The sequence below is a fragment of the Solanum dulcamara genome, chromosome 11 (genome assembly GCF_947179165.1).
Source record: "Solanum dulcamara chromosome 11, daSolDulc1.2, whole genome shotgun sequence".
Classification (NCBI taxonomy): Eukaryota; Viridiplantae; Streptophyta; class Magnoliopsida; order Solanales; family Solanaceae; genus Solanum; species Solanum dulcamara.
In genome coordinates, this window is record NC_077247.1 from 49,572,778 (window position 1) to 49,599,871 (window position 27,094).

At 33.0% G+C, this 27,094-nt stretch overlaps 2 protein-coding genes and 1 pseudogene across 2 annotated transcripts; all 3 read right to left on the reverse strand.

Annotated features, from left to right (window-relative positions):
- Positions 1–254: 254 nt before the first annotated feature.
- On the reverse strand, positions 255–9,042 carry LOC129872310 (alpha-farnesene synthase-like; annotated as a pseudogene).
- LOC129872309 ((E,E)-alpha-farnesene synthase-like) lies at positions 5,872–7,691 on the reverse strand. The gene is made up of 3 exons (XM_055947249.1): positions 7,521–7,691; positions 6,425–6,673; positions 5,872–6,321 (listed from the first exon to the last, which is right to left on the reverse strand). The coding sequence occupies exons 1-3, from the start codon at positions 7,623–7,625 to the stop codon at positions 6,031–6,033; spliced, it is 645 nt and encodes a 214-aa protein (XP_055803224.1). The 5' UTR covers positions 7,626–7,691; the 3' UTR covers positions 5,872–6,030.
- Positions 9,043–14,371: 5,329 nt separating the features above from the next.
- LOC129875112 (alpha-farnesene synthase-like) lies at positions 14,372–18,790 on the reverse strand. The gene is made up of 7 exons (XM_055950544.1): positions 18,646–18,790; positions 17,184–17,448; positions 16,621–16,957; positions 15,654–15,872; positions 15,331–15,475; positions 14,983–15,228; positions 14,372–14,874 (listed from the first exon to the last, which is right to left on the reverse strand). The coding sequence occupies exons 1-7, from the start codon at positions 18,736–18,738 to the stop codon at positions 14,587–14,589; spliced, it is 1,593 nt and encodes a 530-aa protein (XP_055806519.1). The 5' UTR covers positions 18,739–18,790; the 3' UTR covers positions 14,372–14,586.
- Positions 18,791–27,094: the final 8,304 nt, after the last annotated feature.

Here is a 27,094-nt window from a genome sequence, read left to right on the forward strand (position 1 = left end):
CTATAATCATATGGGCGACTTTGTCTACTTTCTATATTAGCTTGTTAGCATAAACTTTATATTTATAAGAACCAGTGATTTAATCTTTCATGTATAAAATAAACTCGATATACTAAATCATTTACTATATAATTAAATGGACAAATAGACGAATATCTAATCTATTCAAATCTTTTATTAAAATTGAATAAATAATTATTCTATAATAAATAATATATCTAAACACATGGCTAATAATATTGATAAATACTATATCTAAACACATAAAAATAGTATAGATTCCAACACTTAATATACATAACAGTATTGATAAATACTATATCTAAACACAAAACATTCCTATCTTTCTTGTTCATACGTATAGCAGTATAGAAGCCTAGACAGTGATTGTGTCTATATTATTTTCTTGTTCATACGTATAGCAGTAGAAGCCTAGACAATGATTGTGTCTATATTATAAAATAGGCTCAACCAAGTTGATAAGGACCTGATCTCGAGTGTCACCATCTTGAACCCCAAATCCATCTTCAGAATGGTACATGCCATGTGCCATTCACGCTTCATTTATTACATGCTTGATAATTTTTCGATGTGATGTAGAAAGAGTATTAAAATGGTGATTAATCTTTTTCCATGATTCAAAATTATGCTTTCGATATGCTCTCGGGCTACATTCTCTGAGACATTTTTTTCTTGCATGTAACATATAATTGATGAAGCAACATCACCCCTCTCTAGTTCCACCTACAATATGATACAAATAATATTACAAATGAAAATCAGCATATACCGAGAATGAAAAAAAATGAGGTAATTTTTTTTTAATATCTTACCGTTGAGGTACCTTGGTCGTTGCAAAGTCGAATTATAATCGATGTTTGGTAAATAATTTCTTGACAATTTTTGCATAAATCAAGGGTTTCATTTGTTGTTTTATTTGTGAGACCAAAAATCACATGTAATGAAAGTAATGGACCAGAGGATGAAGTCCACCCATTGTCAAGATATTCTTCAAGTGTGGGTATATGACCTTTGTGGTACCATGTTGCTTCCACTAGCAATGCTTTACAGAAGTTGACCCACTGAATTATTGAAACATTTAATATTAGGTCAAATATTCATGAAAAAAGGAGATTTGAATTAGCAGATAATTGGCAAGGAATACAAATAAACAGATAAAAAAAAAGAAGAGAAATAAAGGACTTCAGGCTTAAGCATTTATGAAACTATATGTACCTTTCATGTTTAGTGTAATTCTAGTGTCATTTACTCTCAATGTGTGAACCTTTATTGTTATGTATTTCCTTATTTTGTATGATAGTGGAACCAAGAATTTAACTAAGGGAATTAAAAAAACATTATTTTTTTTCAAAGAAATTTAATATATATATGCAAGAAAAATAAAATTATTTTTCCCTATAATGGGATTCAATTGAGCCCATGGCACCCTTCTGGCTCCACCCCTCGTGTATACTAGCAAAGTAAAAGCATAATATTTTCTTTTTACCTTATTTAGTTTTCTTTTTTCTTTATTCATTTAGTAAATAAAGATATAATTAAATATTTTGTTTGGTTCATTCATTATGAACTCAAAAGTGGTTGGCTGATTAGTGAGGTCTTAAAAACGTCATAGAATTCATGATCGGCCATTCCATTATTGCTTTCAGCAAGTGAATTTTCTATTCTAAGTTCAGTGACTAGAAAAGAGGCGTAGAGGAACCACACCAATTCATCCCGAACTTGGTGGTTAAACTCTACCGCGGTGACGATACTATAGGGGAGGTCCTGCGGAAAAATAACTCGACGTACTAGAACCTAAAAACAACCAACCACCTATAGCCTATAGGACTGCGATAACTTCTCAATATAATAAGACTATGTGTAGTCAAATTTAAAGTTTTAAAGCACTATCAATTAGTAAGGTCAATTTAGCAAAATAAATATTCCCCATCACTTTTATTTGTCCACTTTGAATTTTGCACGTTTCTTAAGAAATAAGCATTAATATAAATATGTTATTACAATATTCATATTATTTGATGTATAATTTTAGGTTTTGGGAAAATCATGATTTTGAGAATAAATGATTACAGGTTGATTGTTGGATTACACATATCACTTGTTAGACTTTCCAACCACCATGATGATATGTGACTTTTAGTGTAGCAATAGTATCCTTATAAATGTTTTACTACACTGTATCAATGTACTCAGTACAAAACCATCAAGGCATATGGCCATTGAAAGTAAACAGAATGCCCTGTAGTACCATTCCTTGTTGTATGTGGATGACATGTTGATTTTTAAAATGAATTAAAAAAATAAGTGATTAATCAATGTTGAGGGTAAAACATGATTTACTGATTTTTTGATATGTAAAAAGTGATGAGTAAATATAAATATTTATTCTTAATAAAATAGACAAGTAAAAGTGAACGGGTGAAAAGTACTTAACTGATATATTCTTAAGAGGGTGACAAAATGCAAATTGGACAAGCAAATGAAAACAAAGAGAGTTGATAAAAGACTAGTTTAATACTAACCACTTGTTTCAGATGAGGTAATGCTGAAAGGCCACCTTTCTGTCGTTGAATTTCAACAGATATCTCTTCCATTGTATCATGCAATGCTCTGAAACAGATCTGTATACACTCTGGTAGCCTTTGCACTTCTTTTGGATCCCACCTAATTAAGATTTCATCATCATGATTATTAATTGTGTTTAAAGAACAACTTAGATAAATTTAATAAGTAAGTTGTATCAAATAATGATTGAGAGGACCAACTTCTCTATGGCACGGGTGAATTGTTGCATGTACCAATTTGCATCTGGAAGAATGATCCCAAGAGTATGCATGGCGGGTTTAATGTTCGTAGGAGTAGGGGCTGTCGTGTAGGCCTGCTGAGGTCGGGGGCCAAGAACACCCGCTCGTGGTGGTTGTCGCTATCCATAATTGAGTCCGGACTAAGAAGTTGAAGGATATGGACACAATGGTATAGCCCAAGGACCTCATGATGCCATCCACGACCACTGCTGCCCGCCAACCCATGGAGAATAAGGCGGAGGGTTCAGCCCCGCTGACTGCTGCTCAGTGCCGCGGCTATTGCCACCTCCCAGCTGACCACCACGGCCTGCATTACCGCCGCTGTTGGCAGCTCCTTTGCTGCCTCCACGACCACCATTGTTGCCGTGATACTTTTCACCATTATTGCTTCAATTGTGGTTCCTCTTTCCACCATTAGTATTGCGGTTGGAAGAGGAATTATCAGGAACATCAGGAGGACACTCGGACGAGCGAGCAACTAAGGCAGATGAGGAGCTTTGGGCCGCTTTCTTAGCACGACCAGCCTCCTCAAGAGTGAGCAACGAACGGGCTTAATAAAATAGAGGCAAAAGGTCACGTTGGCGAATAAGAGTGGCCACACCTTAGTAGGACTCGGTAAGGCCAGAGACCAGTTGAAGAACTAGTCAATTGTTAGCGACCGGGGAGCCGACATTCTTAAGGTGATCCGCCAGAGATTTGAAATGTTGACAATAGGCAGAGACATTCGAAAAATCTTCCATGTCTACATGAGTGAAGTCTTACTCAAGGGTGACAGCACGAGAGTGTTTGTTATCCTGGAATATGTCACGTAAGCGACTCCAAGACTCCATCGTCGTGGTGTCGGGTTCAAGAATTGTATGCTAAAGATTATGAGAGACAGTAGCGTAGAGCCATTGGAGAACGGTGGCGTCAAGTGTGGACCACAGCTCTTTGTCCTCCTCTTGTTGAGGCCGTTTCACCGTGCCCACTGCCGGAGGAATAATATGATCAATTACCCGATGGGATCTTGCATGAATCTTAAAGAGTTCCGCCCATGTGGAATGTTGTACGTTCTCCATCTCAAGAGTGATGGAAACATCATTCTTGATGTCGGATACAACAAGAGCAGGATGAAAGGAAGATTTGGAGTTAGACATGGTAATTGAGAAGAGAGGAAGAGGGAGAGGAGAGGGGCGGCGGCAGCGGGAATCCGAGAAGAATGAAGAAGGTCGAATCATGCCCTAGATAGTTGATACCATGAAAGAGATTAATCCCTTGATTTATTTCATTAGTCTCATCAGTTTATATACACAAAATACAAGAGTATAATTAGGCTATAATTAAGAAAACTAAATATCTATATATTAGGAACTATATGAATATATTTTCATATATTCTAGCAAATGTATAATAATAATAAATTTAATTTGATATAATTCAATTGCGAGTAACGGAAGGTTGTACAAACTTCACCGAAGCTTCTGGTACATTGAATTTGAGGTTAGTATTACTGTTTTGAATACATGGATTTCCTTTTCATTATTAGTCTTTGACTACAAGGGAGAAGAAAAAAATTCAAAGAAATTCCCTTGTCCACACTTGCATTTTTAATTGTGATCTAGTTAATCATATAATTCTGGAAAATTCCCAAAGTGAGATGAAAGATTATTTTTTATTTTTTCGCGATGTTAGATTAGCTGTTTAAAAAGAACTCTTTACTTTTAAAATCAAGCAAATAAATCACAATATTTTCCCATCTCCAAAATCTGAAAGAAAAAAAGAAGAGAAAAAGGTAAAGAGTTTTTATAGGAGTATTTATAAAATGTAAAGCCCTAGTTTCTTTCTATTACTATTTCTTTATTTGTAATTTAAATATTTAAAAGTAAAATTCCTTAAGAATTTATCTGTAGGCTTACCTGACTGTGTAATTAAAAAAAGTTTGCACCATCGGTGAATATTATTTAAACCCAAAATTTAATTTCGTAAATAGTGTAAGCAAGAGAAAAAAAAAAGAAGGAAAACAAATTTGGAAGATCCTCTATTCGAAAAGCAATTTAAAATACAAACCACGTTGTAACCGATCTTTTTGTTTGTAAATGTTGTGGTGCTTAAATTACAAAAGGAAAAAAACAACAATTCAAATGTAAAAAGTTGTTGTCAAATTCTTGTGACTTGTCCCGTGCATTAATTTTAGGTGCGCAAAAAGGTTGTCCTGACCATTTTATTCGATCAATAAGCCTTGTAAAATTTGCTTTCTTTTTATAACATGTGACTATCGAATGCCCCACAAATTGGCCGCTTCCTAAGTCCATTGAACAATTCTCGTACTTAGGATCGGTGCTATAATCCTATTTTTTTTTCAAATGCCCTCGATCTATCATTTTAACAATCAGATGGAGGGAGACATAAAGCCTAATTTCTTTTTACATTTTAGGACAATAAAGATTCTATTCTATTAAAATTCTGATCCAATGATCGTCACAAAACAAAAACAATAATACTAATGCATTTAAAATTCTATTTATATTTATTTATAAGTTTTGTAAAATTCAACAATATTTGTTTAAATTTTATATTCGTGTTAATAATTCACTTAATATATATAAATAATTTATCAGAATGTAAGTCATCTTAACTTTTGTAATTAGGCTTAAACATGAAATCTACTTTTTTTTTTAAAAAAAACTCCTCCCTCAGAAGCTCCTATCATTTTGTTTCCTTGATGACTCGAACTCACAACTTTAAAATTGAAAGTGAAAGGTGCTTACCATCCAAAGCAACTCCCTCTTGTCCGCATGAAATCTACTTGACTTGGAGAGAGAACCTATCCTATTTCAGCATTTCTCTTACATATAGGCCGTATGTGAAATTATTGTTGGTATGACTATTGGTAAAATTATTAAACTTTTGGAGTAAAAAATGATACTCAACGGCCAACGCATCAAAGTTAATTGAAGTAGCTCTTGATATAGACTTTTTTTTATAAGCAATCCAGGAAACATTTTCTCGAAATGGACTTGGTAAAAAGTACCCGACAAAAAATTATGCAGTTCGGCTAAAGGATTTTTTTTTTCTTTTAACTATATGTGTACTCTTTAAATTCATAATATAAATAATTTTTTTATATAATTACGTACGATGCATATAACGAGAGATCTTAGTATACGAAACTTCTTTATCTTCTTGTTGATACACATAACATATTGTAGAAGTCCAGACAAGGAGATTATGTAATAGGTTCAACCAAGTTGAGAAGTATCTGATCTCGAGTTTCGCCATCTTGAACCCCAAATCCATCTCCAGAAGGGTACATGACATGCGCCATTCGTGCTCCATTTATTACATGCTTAACAATTTTTTGATGTGATGTAGAAAGGATATTAAAATGGTAATTAATCTTCTTCCATGAATCCAAAATTATGTTTTCGATATACTCACGAGCTACATCTTCTGAGATATTTTCTTGTTGCATGTAACATAAAATTGATGAAGCAACGTCACCTCTCTCTAGTTCCGCCTACATGATTCAAATGTTATGAAGAAAATATATATAAAAGAGGAAATTTCTTAGAATAGAATAAAAAAATATTTGGTAATTAAGAGTTTGATTTTTTACGTACCGTTGAGGTACCTTGATCATTGCAAAGTCGAATTATGATCGAAGTGTGGTAAATAATTTCATGGCAATTTTTGCATAAATCAAGATTTTCAATTGTTATATTATTTGTCATCCCATGAATCACATGAAACGAAAATAATGAACCGGATGATGAGATCCACCCATTATCAAGATAATCTTCAAGTGTTGGTATATGACCTTCGTAATGCCACGTTGATTCCACCAGCAAGGCTTTACAAAAGTTGACCCACTGAATTATTGAAACAGTATCAGAGACTTTGCTCAAACACGCATGAAAAATTTCATGTAAAAGATGTATAAAATTAATGAGCATGTGTTAGACAAAAGGGGAAAAAATCTCAATTACTTTAATTTAGATTAGGTATTTATATTAAAAATTCTATGTATAAATAACCTACCCCCAATAGCCTATTGTTGTCGAATTTTAAAATTCAAAATCTATAAATTTAATGGAAAAGGGTTAAAATTAACTTTGAACTATTCGAAATAGCTTACATATACTGTTCAACTATTTTTGGGATCAAATATACCCTCGCCATTATCAAAAGAGACCACAAATACCCCTCCACTTAACGGTTGACCGTTTAAGCTGACGTGGCAGTGCCACATGGGAAAAAAATCCACATGGACGGCCACGTCAGCGTCTCTCCCTTTTCCCCTTTTAAAAAGGGGTCAAAAATAACCCTGAACTGAAGAGGAAGAGGGAGAGAGGCTGACGTGGTTGTCAATGTGGATATTTTTTTTCATGTGGCATTGCCACGTCAGCTTAAACAACCAACCGTTAAGTGGAGGGGTATCTGTGGTCTACTTTGGTAATGGCGAGGGTATATTTGATCCCAAAAATAGTTGAAGGGTATATGTAAGCTATTTTGAATAGTTCGGGAGTAATTTTGATCCTTTTTTTGTAAATTTAATTATAATCTCGATCTGCATGCCGTTGGTATTTTAGGTGGTGTGAATCTAAATTATATTCCAAAATTTTTTTTTAACAAAAAAAATGTTTTGGCTTTTGGCACTTTCAAGCATTAGCCAGAACATATGTTACATGTGAAAGACTACTTTAATTTAGTACTTACCCCTTGTTTCAGATAAGGTAATGTTGAAAGGTCACCCTTTTGTTCTTGAATTTCAACACATATCTCTTCCATGGTAGCATCCAACGCCCTGAAACAGATCTGCATGCACTCTGGTAGCCACTCTACTTCATTTGGGTCCCATCTAATTTAATGTGAAAATTTAACTCGTTTTTAATGATTATAATGCATTTAAATAATTAACAACTTAATTGATTTTTCAAATAATGATTGAGAGGACCAACTTCTCTATGGCACAGGGTGAATTGTTGCACGTCGTCTAAAGAACCATAAATATCATAAACATCATCTATTATTAGTATCAATTGAATCACTTTGGTTAGCCATTTTCTCATGCTTCCATGTTGAGGTTCTGACGCAATTCCTACAGCGAAAAAAAAGCTTTCTACTATTCGGTCCCTTGTAAAGTCCAAACTTTCAGCTATGTAAAGATTCCTCCACCATCTGTTTAATTCACACACACAAAAACAGTATTCGATGAATTAATTGGGGTGAACGAACACAAAGAGACGACCGTTAGAAAAGAAAATGATTTAATATATATACCTTATTACATCTTTGAGATCTTTTTGGTGTGTGGCTTGAATTATATTGAAGTTAAGTTTTGCTAATTTGAGCAACATTGGATTTGTGTTGTTGCAATTTTGAGCAGTAATGTGTCTTCTAACATCGTACCATCTCACTCTCCATGCCAGGGGAATAGTAGTAAATTTGTCAACATCTGATAATAAGTTCTTGAGGTTTTTGGTAGACAACAATCTTATGTCATTTAGTAAGTTTTCACCATCCATGCTAAGATGTGACCCTTCCACAAGCTCCAATAATGTTTTTTTATCTGAAGGTAGTTTTCCTTCCCCATCGAAAAAGTCCTTTAACATATCTGCGGTACAACAAAAAGAGTAATAAGGGAATAGAAAATATTAATTTTCATTCAAATGGCTAGTCGATCTTTTGCATGATACCTTGTGAAGCATGATAGCCATGTTCCCTAAGAAGCCTAAAGAACAATGCAGTAGCATAGAGATCCTTTGAGCTGGAATTAGTACTTTTCAAGTACATAATTGTATTTTCCAAAGCTTCCTTTGTTTCAACCTCGTAGTAATCACTTAAGCCAAGTTTGTCGATCCTGTCTATAAGCACAAGCTGAGCCACTGGACTCGCAGTGACTGTAAACGTGCAACCAACTTCCTCTTTTAGCTTCTCTACTTCAACTTTGTACTTCTCTTCCTGCAAGACCAAATTCAATATTTAACCAAATTTATTTTTCTGAAAAATGTATTCTTCCCTGCCAAACACACCTCAAGAGATAAAACTAGTTAATAAATGACTTAAGATTATGAATACTCACTGAATATTGACTTGTAAGAGAAAGTAGATGATCATATTTCCAAATATTTGGTTTATAAGTAAAATTAATCCTTTCAGTATGACTTTGTTTTTGTATAGCATGATGTTTCTGTGTCTGCATGCTTGAAACAATAGACACAACATTTCTGCAAGCCATGATTTTAGATAATAATAGCACATATATTGGAAGATATATATAGTAATATATTACGTATAACAACATATCGTTCAATAGGTCTGCTCGTTCAATGAAATTATGGGCCCCACTTCAAGTTTCTATGTTATATCTATATATCTATATCTTCATAAAATACAGTATTATTTAATTCATTTGCAGATATTATTAACAATGAAATTAACATTATACTTTCTTGAAGAAAAACAAGAAGAAGAAAGCTAAGTCTACTATCTTTCCAATCAATTTTTCAATAAATTCTAAACGAAATTAATGTTATATTTTATGTTGAGTTATATATTGATTGTTAGTTAGAAGTTAAATAATAATGAAATCGATATTATATTTTAAAATATATTAAGTTACTATCTCACCGATCAACTTCTACAAAAATGTTACTACTAAATAAAATTAACATTATATTATCTTCCAACTTTATCAAGCTATTATCTATTAGTTAATTTGAAGTTAAACCCTAAAGATTTATAAATTAAATTCTATAACCCATTTGTAGTATGATATTTGACTGCGTATAATATTCTTTTCTTTTCTTTTTTGAAAAAAATGTTGTCTAAGACTGCATGACTGAGATATTTGTATGATTATTGAATCATGTCATTAAACATAAAAAGTTCAAAGTTTAAAATTAATTATTTTTAGATAAAAAAAAACCTTTTTGAGACATACTAAAAATGAAAGTGAAGATTAATTATTCCAAATTTCTTATAATACTTCATATAGTTTGCGATACATTTTAAATCATAACTATAACTAATTAAGTGTAAGTACGTGTTCTTCTTTTTAAATTTTTAATTTATAAATTAGTTATACATGTACAATAAATTAGAGCATCTAAATCAATTTCAGAAATTACATTTGAAACTTAGTATATAAAATATAAGAACAAATGTGGAGATCACAAGGGTTTTTTTGGATCTCGATCGTCTTCAATTATATCTTACTCACCTTGTTAAGTTTAGCTGGTCGCGTTTTTCTTTTTAAGAGTCACACTTTATATATTTTGATCAATATTTAAACATGTACTTTTAAAACATATTGATATGCGAAGGGATTATAATTTATAGTATTTTTTATGGTTTTCGAACACCCAAATTTAAAATTTAAAATATTAAATTAATCTAATTAAATTTTGTTCTGAAAGTTAGTCAAATCATCTCTCATAAAACGACTTATGACAAATAAAATTGAATGGAGAAAGTATGTTATATATATTTTTGCTTTGTTGGATTTTCTCTTAAGGTTCTAAATCTATATGTAATAATTTAGTTTTGGGTGATGATGAAGAAAATCCACATTTCAATTATTGTATTTCGATGTTGATCTCCTAATTAAATTATCTAATGCTCCAAATATCCAATCGTCGTTGTAATAGGGTGTGAAAAGTCACACATTGTTGATTTAAGGGATGGGTGATTGCTTTAATATGATTTGAGCAATTTTCAACTTTTAAATTAGCTAAATTTTGGAGTTAGAGTTATGCCCAAAGTCTATACTTTACGGATGATTGGATGACTGTTATTGAGAATGCAGATCGTTAATTATATTAGAAAACTGTAATTTTACATATCCTACACTCATTGAATATTTTCAATATAATCATTGCTTAGATCAGAAGTAATTTGATGTTCTTAAAGGTGTCAGATAGAGAAATAATATTTCAATATGATTTCTGAGAACAAATACATTAACTACAAAAAATTGATTAATTGCTGTTGTATACTAAGTAAAACAGAACAAATTAAAAAATATCTAATTAGATCAAAATTTCTAATTCAAAATAATCTAATTATTATTTATTACTAAAAATAGCCACTTAGCCACTATTTTTGTCGACGATGTGCATTCGGTCCACTTTTATTTTAATTGTTTTAGTGTTAACGTTTTGTTTATATATGTATTTTAGGAGTTGATGAAGTGAATCAACGTGTGATGATATCATATGATGATGTTGAGGGAAATGTTGTAAGAATCTTTGATTTTTCGTTTTAAGTTAATATATGGTGGCCGTCACCGTGATACAGGGGTATTTTTTTTAATTCTATTCTATACATTGCACCTATTTTTTAAGAAGAAAAAATTGAATTTCTTTTATATTTTAAAGCTAAGCTCCTTAATAACATCTACGGTACTGCAATTTTATTTGAGTGTATCAGTCGAGCAAATAGGCCTTTGTCTATTCAATGCTTAGCTCAAATTTCAAATTTGAGCTTTCAAAAACACGAATTGTTCCGAGTGAATAATTTATTAAAAACTTAAAATATTGAGAGAAACTCATATAAAAAAATTGGATTGTTTAAAGGAGATTTAAGTTGCTCGAAATTAAAAGAAGAATTCGGCTCGTTGATGAGGTCATGAACTGATGCAATATCTAAATAGTGTATATGAATGCATATATACAACTATGATACATAGTTATAGATTATATATACACAATGGAATTGGACCTCCTTAAATTCGAAAAGCAACTTAAAAATACGAAAAAACGTTGTAAGCTATGGAAGTTGAGGAAATTATTGCGTGGACACGGAAATATTAATTTCAGGACAACAACAACAACAACCCAGTGAAATCCCACAACATGGGGTCTGGGGAGGGTAGAATGTACGCAGACCTTACTCCTACCAAGGTAGGACGGCTGTTTCCTGGAGACCCTCGGCTCAGTAAAAGCATAAATGCATAAAAAAAATGTTAGATAAGAATAGAAAATTAAAAGCTTTATGAGAAAAACAACAAACAAATAACGAATAGATAACAAATAAATACAAATAAATAAATACAAATAACAAATAACGATTAAATAAATAATGAAAGCGTCACAGGTAAAATTGAGTAATCAAAGCATAGAAAGTAATAAATAATAACAGAAATAACAGAAATCAGAAGTCAAAGCGCAAGAGATCGTAATGCACTACTACGCCTATGAATAGAGAAGAATAATGAGACTATGAACTAGCCTTCTACCCTAATGTGGGTCCTCCACACCCTCCTATCTAAGGTCATGTTCTCCGTAAGCTGTAACTGCGTCATGTCCTGTCTAATCACCTCTCCCCAATACTTCTTCGGCCTACCCCTACCTCTTCTGTAACCATCCATGGCCAGCCTCTCACACCTCCGCACTGGGGCATCTGTGTCTCTCCTCTTCACATGTCCATACCATCTCAGTCGCATTTCCCGCATCTTGTCTTCCACCGAGGCCACTCCTACCTTGTCCCGAATAGCCTCATTTCTAATCCTGTCGCTCCTGGTGTGCCCACACATCCATCTCAGCATTCTCATCTCAGCAACTTTCATCTTTTGAATGTGAGAAGTCTTAACTCGCCAACACTCCGCCCCATACAGCATAGCCGGTCTAACCACCACTTTGTAGAACTTGCCCTTAAGTTTTGGTGGCACATTCTTGTCACATAGCACTCCGAAAGCGAGCCTCTATTTCATCCACCCTACCCCAATACGATGTGTGACATCATCGTCAATCTCCCCGCTGCCTTGCATGATAGACCCAAGATACTTGCAACTACTTCTCTTTTGGATGGCCTGAGCACCAAGCCTAACTTCAATGCCAACCTCCTGAGGTGTCTCACTGAACTTGCACTCTAAGTACTCTGTCTTTGTCCTACTCAACTTAAACCCTTTAGACTCCAAGGTATGTCTCCAATCCTCCAGCTTAGCGTTAACTCCGCGGCGGGTCTCATCGATCAGGACTATGTCATCCGCGAAAAGCATACACCATGGCACCGCACCTTGAATTTGTCGCGTCAATCCATCTATCACCAAGGCAAATAAAAAAGGACTAAGAGCTGATCCTTGATGCAACCCCATCACCACTGGGAAGTGCTCTGAGTCCCCTCCTACTGTCCTTACCCTGGTTTTGGCTCCCTCGTACATGTCCTTGATCACCCTAATGTATGCCATAGGTATACCTTTAGCCTCCAAACATGTTCATAGTATTTCTCTTGGGACTTTATCATAAGCCTTTTCTAGGTCGATGAATACCATATGCAAGTCCCTCTTCCTACATCAAAAATAATTTTTAGCGGCAATTAATTAACGGCAATAGCTTAATTGTCACTAAAAATGTCTTTTTAGAGGCAATTAATACTCTTTGTAAATGTCGCTAAAGTTTATAGCGATATTGAATCTAATAACAATTAACTAATGCCGGTAAAAGTTTTAACACTCTTTGTTAATGTGAATATTTATTACCGCTAAAAGTTTTTTTTTTATCGTAGTGTATACAAACTCAATTGGTTTTCTTCTTCTAGCATATAAATTAATGCTGGTTGACCATTTACTTTTCTTCTTTGAAACTTGATGCAATCGCCCTTATGAATAACGCGATTATTAATTTACTTATGCAATCGCCCTTGTGCATAACGCCATTATTAATTTACTTCATGTGGAAAAGATTCGAGTTAGATATACGTCATTTTCTACCAAAATTAGCACTTAAGAGTACATAATTTTTTGACTTCCACTGGACATATATAATAATTTCAACAACAAAAAAATAACAGTCAAAATTTTAAAGGGTCACCTTGTAATATTTGATATTTATTGTTAGTGGTGAAATTAAAATGGCCATGCGGTGTTGATGGTAGCAATGGTGGTGAAGGGGGAGGCAGTGTTAGTAAGGGAAGAAGAAGTGGAGGGACGGTTAAAAAGTGTTATTAGAGGCGGTGAAGTGACATGCCACATGATGTCCACCTCATAAAAATGTCAGTATTACATGAGATTAATGAGCTTCCACCTTAGTGTACGTTACATTGGATTGAGCACCCACGTTGGACAACTCTAATGGAAGAGAGGTATATTTGAACCAGTTTGATAATTGCTGGAATATTTTTGTGCAAATACTATAATAATAGAGTAAAATTGATTCTTTCAACATAGCAGAAGTCAAATTTAACCCTTTTTCCTTGATAATATACTGAAAATCTGGAAAAGAAAAACCATACATATAACGATTTTTATTAATACTCCTTATGAAAATTTATAGATTTATTATTAATACTCCTTATGAATAACGCGATTATTTTACCAAGTAAATTACACTATTACTAAAAATAAAGATTTTTCTATCGCAAATAAATAGGAAATTTATATTATAGAACATATCTCATCGAATTAGCTCACCGGAAAAAATGCACAGTAAAAAATAATTTTTTACTAAAATAGTGAGAACCTTCTGAATTTTTATGTATAAAACATTACTATTTTTTCATTTTTCACTAATTCAATCAAAATATCTATAGAAATGACATACTTTTATATGGTACCAGCAATAGAGAAGTACTCTTCCAAACAACCTTTTATTTAATCCCTCAAAAGTACTAGTAATACATTACATTTTTAGTGGCTGTTGACAGAAATGGTTGTTAAATGCTAAATTTCAAGATTTACCACCAAACAAAAAAAAGAAAAGGACTTATTACATATCCGCTACTCCCATTAAATAATTTTTCTCTAATAATCCAAATATGCCTATTGCATACGTACATTTTCTTGTCAATTGAGAGGAAGAGGTTGAATCAAAGAGGATAAGATTTGTTTTCTGGTTTGTTTATCTTGAACACCAAATCCATCTCCATTTTGATATATGAAATGCGCAACACGGGCCATATTCATTATATACTTTATTAATGGTGATGAATTCTCTAAACAATGTTTGTTCATTTTCTTCCATGTTTCCATCACCATCTCTTTGATATGATCCCTTGCTACATCTTCCTTTACATTTGATTTTCTCATGTAACACAAGATAGATGAAGACACATCACCTCTTTCCAGTTCAGCCTGTACACGAAAATGTGAGATCGAATTCAATATCTATAAATACAGTACTAATCGATCATGTAATTAATCTTTTCACAATATCAGGTCATCTAAAATATAATGACTTACGGTTGAAGTCCCAAGGTCGTTGCAAAGTCGGATTATAAGGGAGGAATAGTATATAAGGTCTTGTTCATTTTCCAGAAAATCATCAACTTGGGAGAAATCCTGAGCCAAACCAAGAAGAATATGAAGAGATAGCACAGTGCCACCTGATGATTTCCATCCATTATCTAAATATTCACCAAATGTTGGTGTATGACCCTTTGAATCCCATTTGGCTTCCACAAGCAGTGCTTTGCAAAATTCTGCCCACTGAAAACGTTTTATTTTAATTTCGTGTTATATTTGTGTCATGTAGTGATTAAGTTAATTAAATCATAGAAAATTTAATTAATTAATTAATTATATATATACCACTTTTTGTAGATATGTTGACACTGGAAATTTGCAGCCTTTTTGTTGCTGAATTTCAAGAGCTACATCATTTGTGGTATCATATAGTTTCCAAAAACAGATTTGCATACATGATGGTAATTGCTCAACCTCCTTAGGGTCCCATCTGAAAAGAGGAAAAGAATAGTTGATGCTAAAAGTTTTAGGCTTGCATTTCTATTTGCCAAAAAACAATGTAGCTGCACAAAATATTTCGCATTAACTAGCAGAGTTTGGAAAAGGACCGCATTCCAATCGAAAAAAAATATGCTAGGGATAAAATATAATAGTAATATTTGTTATACCTGACAACAGCATCGGTGAAGACTTGTAGGTGTTTCAAAGAGCCATAAATGTCGTAGACATCGTCAATTACTATAATGAAAGTGATAGCTTTGGTGAGCCAATTCCTGAAATTAGAATGTTGAGGCTCAAAAGCAACACCCACTGACCACAAAAAGCTTTCGACAATTCGATCTCTGCTGAAGCTTACATGTTCTATCAGTCTCAAATTCCTCCACCACCTAGGAGCAAATTAACAACGTAACACAACAGCCATGTCAATTGTCAACTGTCTCTATTTCTTTTTTTTACATTAATTAATCCAAACAACACGACAAGATATATAGACGTCAATTTTGTTGTCTCCCTTTAAGAATATCTTCCTTTTAAATAAACAAATCAAAAAATTCTTTCTTTTTTTCTTTTCAGAATGTCTGTTTTTATTATTTTTCTCGAAAATTTAACTTATACACGCTTTGGATGTAATTAATATTTGAAGGGGAGCCGGAGTAACTAATAAAGTTGCTTCCATGTCATTACGAGTTCAAGAACATGTGATAGCAGGTTAATTTTTATTTTAGTCAAGACATATTATCAATTAATGAGTATCAATAAATCTACATGTAACAAAGTGATCTGATTAAGTAAATAATTTTTTTTTTCATTATCTGTACATAGAAACTTAAACTCTTATTTTTGTAGGTGACATGATAGTGTAATTTTTCTCCTGTTATCAGTGTACGTATGAAAGCTAAAATTTATGACAAAGTTAAACTCTACATGACAGTTATATGCACCGACAATATTTTGAAAAAAAATCACTATTAGTGAATTGTTTACCTTTGATAGCAGGTTATTACTATATATTTACCGAGTAATTATCCATTAAATCTCATCAAGAGACCAATTAACATGTAATTATCTTGTACATGATCAGATAATAATGTAAAATATCTTTGCACTAACGTACAACGCATAAAACTTCTCTACCTCAAAATATCCACAAGATCTTTTTGATGCTCAGCTTGGACCATATTGAAGTTGAGTTTAGCTAGTTGAAGAAACTTCAAATTTGACCCCTTTTCCTCATTTTCCTCTTTGGAGATTTGCCTTGTGGTGTTGTACCATTCCACCATCCAATGCAGTGGAATGGTGTCATTGGAACTTTTCAGATTGCTAGTGCAAAATATTCTAGCCTCATTCAATATATTCTCATCCTTTAAGGCCAAGTGAGAGGCTTCAAGTAGTTGCATCATTGTTTTTGGATCCATATTTGGGTCTACCTCGAATTGTTCACCCATTTCATCCATATAGCTAAGGAATACATCTGTGTTACAAATAGTATAAGTTTATGGAAATCAGTTTCCTTATAAACCGCCTCAAATTAAATCCGCTATGTACTCTCAAATTATGTGATGATCGATGTTTGACTGGAGATGGATATAATTTAACACTGCGAGAGGTTTAATTTGAGCCAAAGAATTAAGTTTATGGTGAAATACCTTATTATATAGATCTACAGTAGTATTTAAGATACATATTTGTGTACGTACCTTGTGGCACATAATATCCATACTGCCTAAAAATCCTAAAATATAAGGCAGTAGAATAGAGATCCATTTGAGTGCGTGAATCCTTCTTCTTTGCATATTCCATGTCTTGTAGAGACACCATGATTTCCTTGTCAAAGAGATGGGAGAGGGACATTTTGTTTATGCTGTCTATAAGCTCTAATTTGGTCAATGGATTCACTGTTTCTGCCAGAAGGCACAAAACTTCCTCTTTCAACTTTTGAACTTCTCTTTTGTACTTCTCTTCCTGCATATAAAAGAACAACTCTCGTTATTCCTCACGTAAACGTTAAGAGTAATTAGCGAATATGATGTTTATTTAGTGAGTTTAATTAAGAAACAAAGTTATACCCTTATTATCAGCTATAACTTTCCACATGATGGTAAACGCTTGATTTTAACCTCCTTCCCTTTTTTCCGCATTATAATTAACAACGTCTTGTACGACAAGTAGCAAAACGACGAAAGTTTAAAAATATAAACTTTTTGATTGGCTTCTAATAACCCATCGTGACACAATATTAAATTAAAGTATCAGCTGCTACAAATTTGCATAAAGATTTTTTGTCTTCTTAAGGTAAAGGTAGTATTTGTCTTATATTCTGGATCAAATCATTTAACTTTTATAGAAATTGATAATTTAAAGAATTTTTACATTATCAATCCCTTCGCAGGGGTACCTTCCCTTTTAATTGAGAGAAGGACTCGGAATTGACTCTCCTCGATTCGAGATCCGAAATATGTATTATAAACATCTAATAAAGCAGGTAACTTATTTATTTTGAAGTGCAACAATATTCTAGGGATCGTAGCTAGCTAGAATGTAAGAAGAAGAGGAGAAATGTGATTGGAAGAGGCGATGCATATTGATTAGTGTAACGATTTATATATAAATAGACGATGAAGTCTTTAACATTCAATGAAATTTGAGGGACAAATAGAGTGATGTTTATATATTAATAACCCAACACACCCATGTTAGGTGTTATTTCATGATACACCGTGGGTCCTAAGAAATACTAAGTAATAGACCTCAATCCTAATATATTAAGTTGTTGAGTACTATAATTATATTAGTGGCGAAGTTAAAAATTTCGTTAAGGGTGTTAAAAAATTAATACATATGCATGAAAAATAATATATCATGACCTCTATACTTCATATAATTTTCTATATATACAGTGTAATTTAATAATTTTGAATGACTTAATTTTGACACACACGTTTATTTGCTTGTGAAAACATACCAGACAATATTCTAGGGATGCATGTGTCTCTATATAATTTTCTATATATACGTGTTTGTCTTATAACTTTTATATAGATTGATATAGATTAAAGAATTTTTGCACTATTACGATATATTATAAACTTCTGATATAGCAATTAACATATTTTATTTTGAGTATAACAAATATAAAAAACAATCACAAATTAAACTTACTGAATATTGACTTTTAAGTGACTGGAGGATGTCGTACTTCCAAATATTTGGCTTGTAATTAGCATTTCGTCGTTGAATAAGGCTTTGATCCATCTTACTCTCACCAAATTAATGATTCAGAATTTATTTGGTTACAAAAGAAAGATTGCTGCTCACTAGTCTTTTTTTTTTAAAAGAAAAAAATATATATTGAAGTATTGAACAACAATATTCTAGGGATCCTAACTAGAATGTAAGAAGATAGATGTGATTGGAGCACATTGATTAATGTACTGTACAGTTTATATACACGATGAAGTCTAAAGTAACATCAATTGAAATTTGAGCCCACAAATAGAGTGACATTCAAATTTTTAACAACCCAGCTTGCTCGACTTTTCTTTTGAGGTAGTCTTGTCGTATGAAATTCTGAGTAATTAATGGTCCCCAATCCTAAGTTATGTGAGTACTTTGTATGTATCTAATGAATGTAAAAGACACGTTTATTCGCTTGTGAAAATATACTAGACTCTAAGGGATTGTTTGTTGGTCGGATAAGGGATAAAAAATCTAGAATAAAATGCAAAATTATTTTATTCCGCAGTATATTATGAATATTAAGTAGTCTCCCGTTATATTTTGTACTAAAATAATGGAATGAGTTATCCCATAGTCTCTTGATATATTTTGTATTAAAATGATGGAATTAGTTATCTTATATAGAGAGTGCATAGGATAGCTAATTCCTTGGGATATCTCAACTTATCCCAATCTATAGGATATCCTTGGCTATCCCCAATAATCAAACGACCCCTAAAAATATCAATATATGCATGACTAATTTGCAATAAACGTTTATTTAATGGGTAGGCCACATACATACATGCATGTATGATATTGTGGTTGTACTAACCCTAGATTTAATAGCACCAGTGTATCCTATACCTTTGATATAGAAGAAGAGACGGTACAAGTAACCTGCTGAAGATGTCCATAATAATTTCCTCTTCGCGCCCAATCAACATCTATCTGCTTTGTATTCTTCGATCACTTCATAATTGTCTTTCTTTTATCAACATGGGCTGTGGTGCAGTGGTGAGATTGATTCACCCTTAATTAGAGATCTCAAGTTCGAGCCTTTGGTATAGATAAAATCTTATTGGAAGCGCAACCCCCGAATGGGCTATGCAGTGCGAGATTCAAATTTAGTCGGGCTCCGATTCTGGCTCTGAATATCGAAAGGAAAAAAAACTCTCTTCCTTTCTCTTTTGCTTTGGATTTGAATGCTATTGGATGCAAGGTTTGTGTCCATCAGAGGAACTCTTCAAGGTGGACTTGGGCTAAATTGTGGCACTGCGAGAAGTAGGGTTGTACATGAACCGGGTTGGTTCGGATTTTTTACAAACCAAACCAAACCATTTGTATCGGGTTATTAAATCTATAAACCAAACCAAACCAATAAAAATCGGGTTTTTCGATATCAATTTTTCTCGGTTTTTTCGGGTTTCTCGGGTTTCTCGGGTTTTTTGGGTTTTTTCGGGTTTTTCATAGTATCTAATAAAAAGCACAGAGCAGTGCTTCTTAAAAAGAGTTCTAGTACAAAATATCAACATATAAGATGGATGCAGAACACTGTTTGAAGTTTTAACTTTATAATATAACTTTATAAGATGAGTTTTTTTTGTATATTATTTAAATGGGCTTCTCAAGTTCAAATCTAAATGTAAGAAAGAAAATAAAAATTATGAAAAAATTTTAAAAAATATTTATAAATTACATTTTAATAAATATTTTTATGTATAACATAATTTAAAAGTAGTATATCTATAATCGGGTCGGTTTGGGTTCGGTTTGACTTTTTTTAGTTAAAACCAAACCAACCCTATAATGGTCGGGTTTTTTTTTCAAACACCAAACCAAGTCAAACCAAACCACTAGTCGGGTTTTTTTCCGGTTTGGTTAGGTTTGTCGGTTTGGTGCGGTTTATCGGTTTGCCCTGTACAGCCCTAGCGAGAAGTTTGGGCAATTCTCAATATTTGCCCATCGACAACTTTTGTTCAACTCCATTATCCACAAAGGATGACGACATATTTTGAGTATAAATAAATTAGGGAAAATTACTTATTTACACATGTTATATTATTATATTTACTAATATTTTCTACCATTTGTAAAAATATCAAAAATTCCTCTTTTATTAACTCTCTCACTCTCTCACAGATACATCACATTTAACTTATATCAAATATCCTAAATTCACTTCTAATCTATAGCTTCGTCCTCGGCAATTTTTTTTTCCAATTTCAGTCCATCTATTACTCAATGTCAAGCTTCTAAGTAAGGTATATTCAAGTTTTTTCTTATTTGAAATCTCACTTCATTCTCACCTCCTTCGATTTTCTCTGTTTCTTCTGTAACTTTTTTTTTTACTCATATTGTTCACTGATATATATGGAATCCACTCCATCTTTTAGTGTTAGTCTCACACATTTAAATAAAAATCAAAAAAAAACTTGTTTCACCAAAGATGATGCAGGGGTAAGAGAAAACAGACATCGGGTACAATAATCCGATCATATTTGATATCATCAATTAGTGGCTGATTGAAAGGGTCTTATTTCCAGTGCTTGTCATGAACTGCGGTTGTGGGTACGAGCTCGCCGCCATCTTCTCAGCCTCGGAAAAAATCCTCTGTTACAAAATACTTTATTCAACAATGGATCGGGTTCTGATTCATCTTGGGAAGGTTACGACGAGCTCTGTTTTTTTACAATTGTCGTTTTTTTTAAGATTAACTGCTTCTGATACATCTAGTTTATATATCAGATTCTTATGTATCAAGCTTTAATGCTTCTGATACATCGTATTTTTGTATCAGATTCTCATTTATTAAGCTTTAATATTTCTGATACATCGTGTTTTTGTATCGAATTCTCATGTATCAAGCTTTACTGCTTTTGACACATCGTGTTTTTATATCGGATTCTCATGTATCAAGCTTTACTGCTTCTGATACATCTTGTTTATGTATCAGATTCTTATGTATCAAGCTTTAATGCTTCTGATACATCGTGTTTTTGTATCAAATTCTTATTTATAAAGCTTTACTGCTTCTGATACATTGTGTTTATATAATTATTTTTTTAAAATATCGTTTTTTCTGAAGATTTACTACTTCTGATACATCTAGTTTATGTATCAGATTCTTATGTATCAAGCTTTAATACTTCTGATACATCGTGTTTTTGTATCGGATTCTCATGTATCAAGCTTTACTGCTTCTGATTCATCTTGTTTATGTAACACCCCAAAAATTTTTGCTAAGATTCGGATCATTTTTCATGTACGTATAGGATCGTACTCGATGATTTTAAAGTGAATGCATGAGTTAGGATCAATTCCTAAGTAATTTAAGGATATTATATGTGATTTAGGATTTTAAGGGATCCCTAAACCCAAGCCAAGTCCAAAGAATTCATCTCGGCTAAGTTTCCGAATGAGTTCGTATAAGGGTCAACTTTCAACAACCATATCTCTTTGAATATAATAAACTGGGTGGACCACAACCTATTAAATTAAAGGTCTTTGAGTCTTCTTTGCAACGCCACCAAGATTGTATTTTTCTGAGTTCGGAGTCATAAGTTATGCTTGGTCGAACAGAGAGGACCTGCAGCGAACTTTGGCAGATTTTCCAGATTTTATAGGGATATTTTGGTAAAATTATCTAATATCTATATACACAACTGGACGCGTTTTGGATCATAATTTCAGTCTTTTGCCTCTCCAAATAACCCTAATCTTCATCCCCTTCTCTCTCAAATTATCTCCAATAAAATCCTCTCAAACTCAAGGATTCAAGTTCCCATTGAAAACCTAACATCAAGGTTTCTTCAATATCTACACTAAGGTATGTAAGGCTACTAAAAACATGAATTGAATTCACCATGTGCCCTACATCTTCTTTGAGATTTAATTTTCATAGAAATTGGGTTTTCTTGATAGATTTATGTCCTAATGAGTTCATACATCTATTAACTTGATTTTGTTATGTTGATATTGATAAGTTGAGAAATTGATAAATGCTTTATGTTTGATATGGGTTGATTGATATGAGTTGTTAAATATATCTTTGTTATAAACTTAAATATTTGAGTATCCTAAATTGTTGAGCTGCATTAACTGGGAATCCGTTGGTACGTTACAGTTTAATTCAATTAACAAATGATGGAGCATAGAAAGAATACTGAAATGTTGGTTAGTATGTTTTCATTAATTTAACACATTCAAGATCCAAATTGTTAGAAACAAGATGGGGATAATATTTAATTTAACCTTTTAGTTATACAACATGAACTCAATCTCTGTAAGTTGTTGCCTCAATGGAATGCTATTAGCATTATGTAATTAATTTATATTTAAGAAAAAGTTATATTTCTATTAGTATATTCATATAATACTTCCACTTTGATATATTCTAATAATATAGAAAAAGCTAAACTCTATCATTATTAAATTTCTAATTTCACGTGAAGTGTTTGGTTTGGTATGGGACAAACTTGGATAGTTATTAAATAATAATGTTTGGCAAAAGAACATTATGGAAAGACACTTTCTAGTCAAAGATGATAACAGAAAGTAAAGTAAGCAAGCACTCAACATATGAATTGACAAGGGTCCAAATGAGACTAGTCGATATGATTAGATTGAATTGATTGAATAGAGTTTTATAAGCATTGAGTCTTGGGAGGAGTATCGAGCACCGAATTGGGTAAGAGTAAGTAATAACTCGAATCCAATAACTACGTCGCTAAACGTAGGAAGGGATTGGACCGTTAAAGTCGGATGTTTCCCAAATTACTGTCCTGATATAATAGGACTTGATTTGTTATGGATCCATGATTTGTTGATTCGTTCTTACCCTGGTAAGGTATGAACGGACGTGGCAACAACATCGACTTGTTGTACTATCACTGGCTCATTAGTGATGGTTGTCGAATAAGAAAAACTCTCATATAGGTCTTGATAGTACTCTGAGTCGGATTGGGATGGATTGGGTTGGATTGTATGTGATTGGTCTTGTCTAAATCATATTTTGTTTAGACTCAGGACATCTTGATTGAGTTGTACCTTCTTCTGAGTTGAGATTCTAAGTTGATTCGATCCCACCTTGATGCATGTTTCATTCGTCCATTTTACATACTCGTACATTCCACGTACTGACGCCATTTGTCCTACATCATTTCATGGTGCAGAAACAGGTACTAGAGGTCATCAACAGGCGCACCGTTGAAGATCTATTCATTTCCAGCTAGTTGGTGAGTCCTCCTTGTTTCCGGAGGATACCAAAATTATCTTTTACTTTGATTAGTTTTTCTTTATTTTGAATTGTGGTAGTCATGGACCTGTCATTGGCACCTCCTAGATTGCTGATAGAAGCTTCATAGACTGTAGTGTGGATATGGTTGAATTGTTTCATTTTGACTAGATTTATCCTTACTAGTTATCGATTGGATATGTGATTGAGTCTTCTGCTAATAGAATGTAATTGAATGGAAGTGTGATTGGACCAAGTGGTTCGCTTGAAGGCCAACGATGGTTTTCGAGTGCCGACCACGTCTAGGGTACCCTCCCGGGGCGTGACAATTTATGTATCATATTCTTATGTATCAAGCTTTAATGCTTCTTATACATTGTGTTTTTATATCGGATTCTCATGTATCAAGCTTTACTGCTTCTGATACATTTGTTTATGTAGCAGATTCTCATGTATCAAGCTTTAATGCTTCTGATACATTGTGTTTATATATTTATTTTTTAAAATATCATTTTTTCTGAAGATTTACTGCTTCTGATACAACTAGTTTATGTATCAGATTCTTATGTATCAAGTTTTAATGCTTCTGATACATCGTGTTTTTGTATCGAATTCTTATGTATCAGGCTTTACTGTTTTTGATACATTTGTTTATGTAGCAGATTCTCATGTATCAAGCTTTAATGCTTCTGATACATCTACAACTTATATCAATATAATATGTTATGTATCAACCACAAATCAGTTGAAAACTAATACAACAATCTTCAATGTATCAACACTAAATTTGTCGAATGGTCATGTATCAGTTACTCTCATGTATTAAACTCAAATTTAAGTATCATGTAGGCTAATATTATGTTGCTGCTGTCCTAAAATGATATTTATATATGTGCTTGCAGGATTCTTGGAGATGTATTCATGGGGCCGTATCACACAGTGTTTGACTATGGTAAATCCCAAGTGGTTTTTGCTGAAGCTGCATAATAGCCTTTCTTTGTAGTTACACGCCACAGTTATTTAGTATAATGATGGAAGTATTGTAAAGAGATGAATGATACTAGTACTGTTACTGTTATGTTATTGTGTTGTATCTGACCATAATATGGCACACTGGTTGTCTTTTTCTTGACTACTTCAGTTGCTACTGACTAAACCTTGTGCATTTCTAAATACTATATGCTCAGCTGCAGTAGTAATCACTTGCTCCTACTACTTGTAGTGTCATAAGATGCAAGATACTTATTTCTTCTCTTATTTCAATTTCTTCCATGTGATGCAAGGGATTAGTTGATGTTTTGGAACAATTAGGCCTAAATAGGATATGTCGCTGATGGTATCTAGTGGTAAAGGGGTACTCCAAGCGGTCTACTTGTTTAGAGTTAAATGAGAAATTCTTTATTAATATTATCTTTATCATCCATTCCAGTAACCTCTCTCAAATAATTATCTTTCACTTAAATTTATATTTTCTGAAAAGGCAAATTAAAAAACCGTATAGAGCAAGCAAAAGAAAGAACCTGCATGAATAGAAGAGAAAAATGCCAATAAGAAAGAAGACTCGACTAATCTTATCCTCCCACAAGCTTCCCCAGACAGACAAAATCGACATTTTCCCTACTAAACAAAGTGAGGCTAATCTCAAAATTACAAAATTACAGACTACATAATGGTCATGTATCAGTTACTCTCATGTATCAAACTCAAATTTAAGATGAAAGTTTATGTATCAGATTCTCATGTATCAAACTTTAATGCTTCTGATACATCTACAACTTATATCAATACAAGATGTTATGTATCAACCATAAATCAGTTGAAAACTAATTCAACAATCTTCAATATATCAACCCTAAATCTGTCGAATGGTCATCTATCAGTTATCAATGTATCAAACTCAAATTTAAGATGAAATTTATTTTTGAGGTCTTCAGTTGGTCTCTGAAGTGGAGTAATGCCTACTGTGGTGGTTCATTGCTTTATTGGGTGAATATTGAGTTGTTTTGAAAATGGTTGCCCGTATAAGGAAAATGATATTGTAAGCTCTGTATAATGCCTAACCAGGGTTGTGAAAGGCGAGAGCGTTATCACCTTTGGTGAGAGTCGAGGCGAGGCGATATTGAAAAGGTGAGAATAGGCAAGTTGGTGTTTTGGACAAACACGATTCTCTTTTCCCTTTTTTTCTCCACTTCAGCTTCGCGACCTTCAGTTTGCAGTTCGCAGGAGCGATCTTCAGCTTCTCTCTTCTTCTCCTTCTTCTTCTTCTTTCTTCTTCAGTCCTCTGTTTCGCGACCTTAGCAAGTACATTTTCAGCACCACTCCTCCTCCTCCTCCTCCTCCTGCTTCTTCTTCTTCTGCTGCCCCTTCTTCTTCTTCTTCTCCTTTCATGCTCTGTATTTTTTTTATTTCTGTCAGCACTGAGCAGTGTTTTTTTTTTTTCATGCTCTATTTTTTAATTTCTAGAGACTACAGACTAGTGCAATCTGCCTATCTCTTTTAAAAAACAATAATTCTAGTCCTATATCAATACAAGATGTTATGTATCAACCACAAATCAGTTGAAAACTAATCCAACAATCTTCAATGTATCAACACTAAATCTGTCGAATGGTCATTTATCAGTTATCAATGTATCAAACTTTACTGTTGATTTTAGATTCACGTAACATATATTGTCGCCCACTATGATTCCATCACTTTTGTATCGTTCATAACTCATCTCGGATAGCCAAATTCCAGAATGTCTCAGAAGAATCGAGATATTCATCTCGAATTGCTTGATGAATTTTGAATTTTGGATTGAAGTTTTGGTACGATCCTATGCTTTGTTTATGCTCTGTTTTTTGACTTTTTCAAGTCTCTTATAACTGTTACGCTTTGTATGGTTAATTCCCTTATTTAGCTAAGTAATTGATTACAACAAGGAACTCTAACTTAAATTACGTTACTATCCATAAATAAATCAACAACATTAATTATTATACACCCAAAACGTGATGTATTAGAAGAACCACTAATGTATCATAAATCTGGGAAAAATTAAGAAAATCGGATAATTTAAGAAAAATGAGGGATAAGTTGTAATTGGGCTTTTTCACTATGTGATTTAGGTAAAGTTACCAATAAATTAACTATCTGTACTATTACCAGTCAAGA

Coding starts and splice junctions, on each gene's coding strand:
- LOC129872309 (XM_055947249.1), bottom strand. CDS start 7,625: ATGCAGATCTGTTTCAGGGCGTTGGATGCTACCATGGAAGAGATATGT. Junction 6,674..7,520: donor TACCTTATCTGAAACAAGGG/GTAAGTACTAAA, acceptor TCAATAATTCAG/TGGGTCAACTTTTGTAAAGC. Junction 6,322..6,424: donor ATGATCAAGGTACCTCAACG/GTACGTAAAAAA, acceptor TGAATCATGTAG/GCGGAACTAGAGAGAGGTGA.
- LOC129875112 (XM_055950544.1), bottom strand. CDS start 18,738: ATGGATCAAAGCCTTATTCAACGACGAAATGCTAATTACAAGCCAAAT. Junction 15,476..15,653: donor TTCACCGATGCTGTTGTCAG/GTATAACAAATA, acceptor TCCTCTTTTCAG/ATGGGACCCTAAGGAGGTTG. Junction 15,229..15,330: donor CAACATATCTACAAAAAGTG/GTATATATATAA, acceptor AAACGTTTTCAG/TGGGCAGAATTTTGCAAAGC.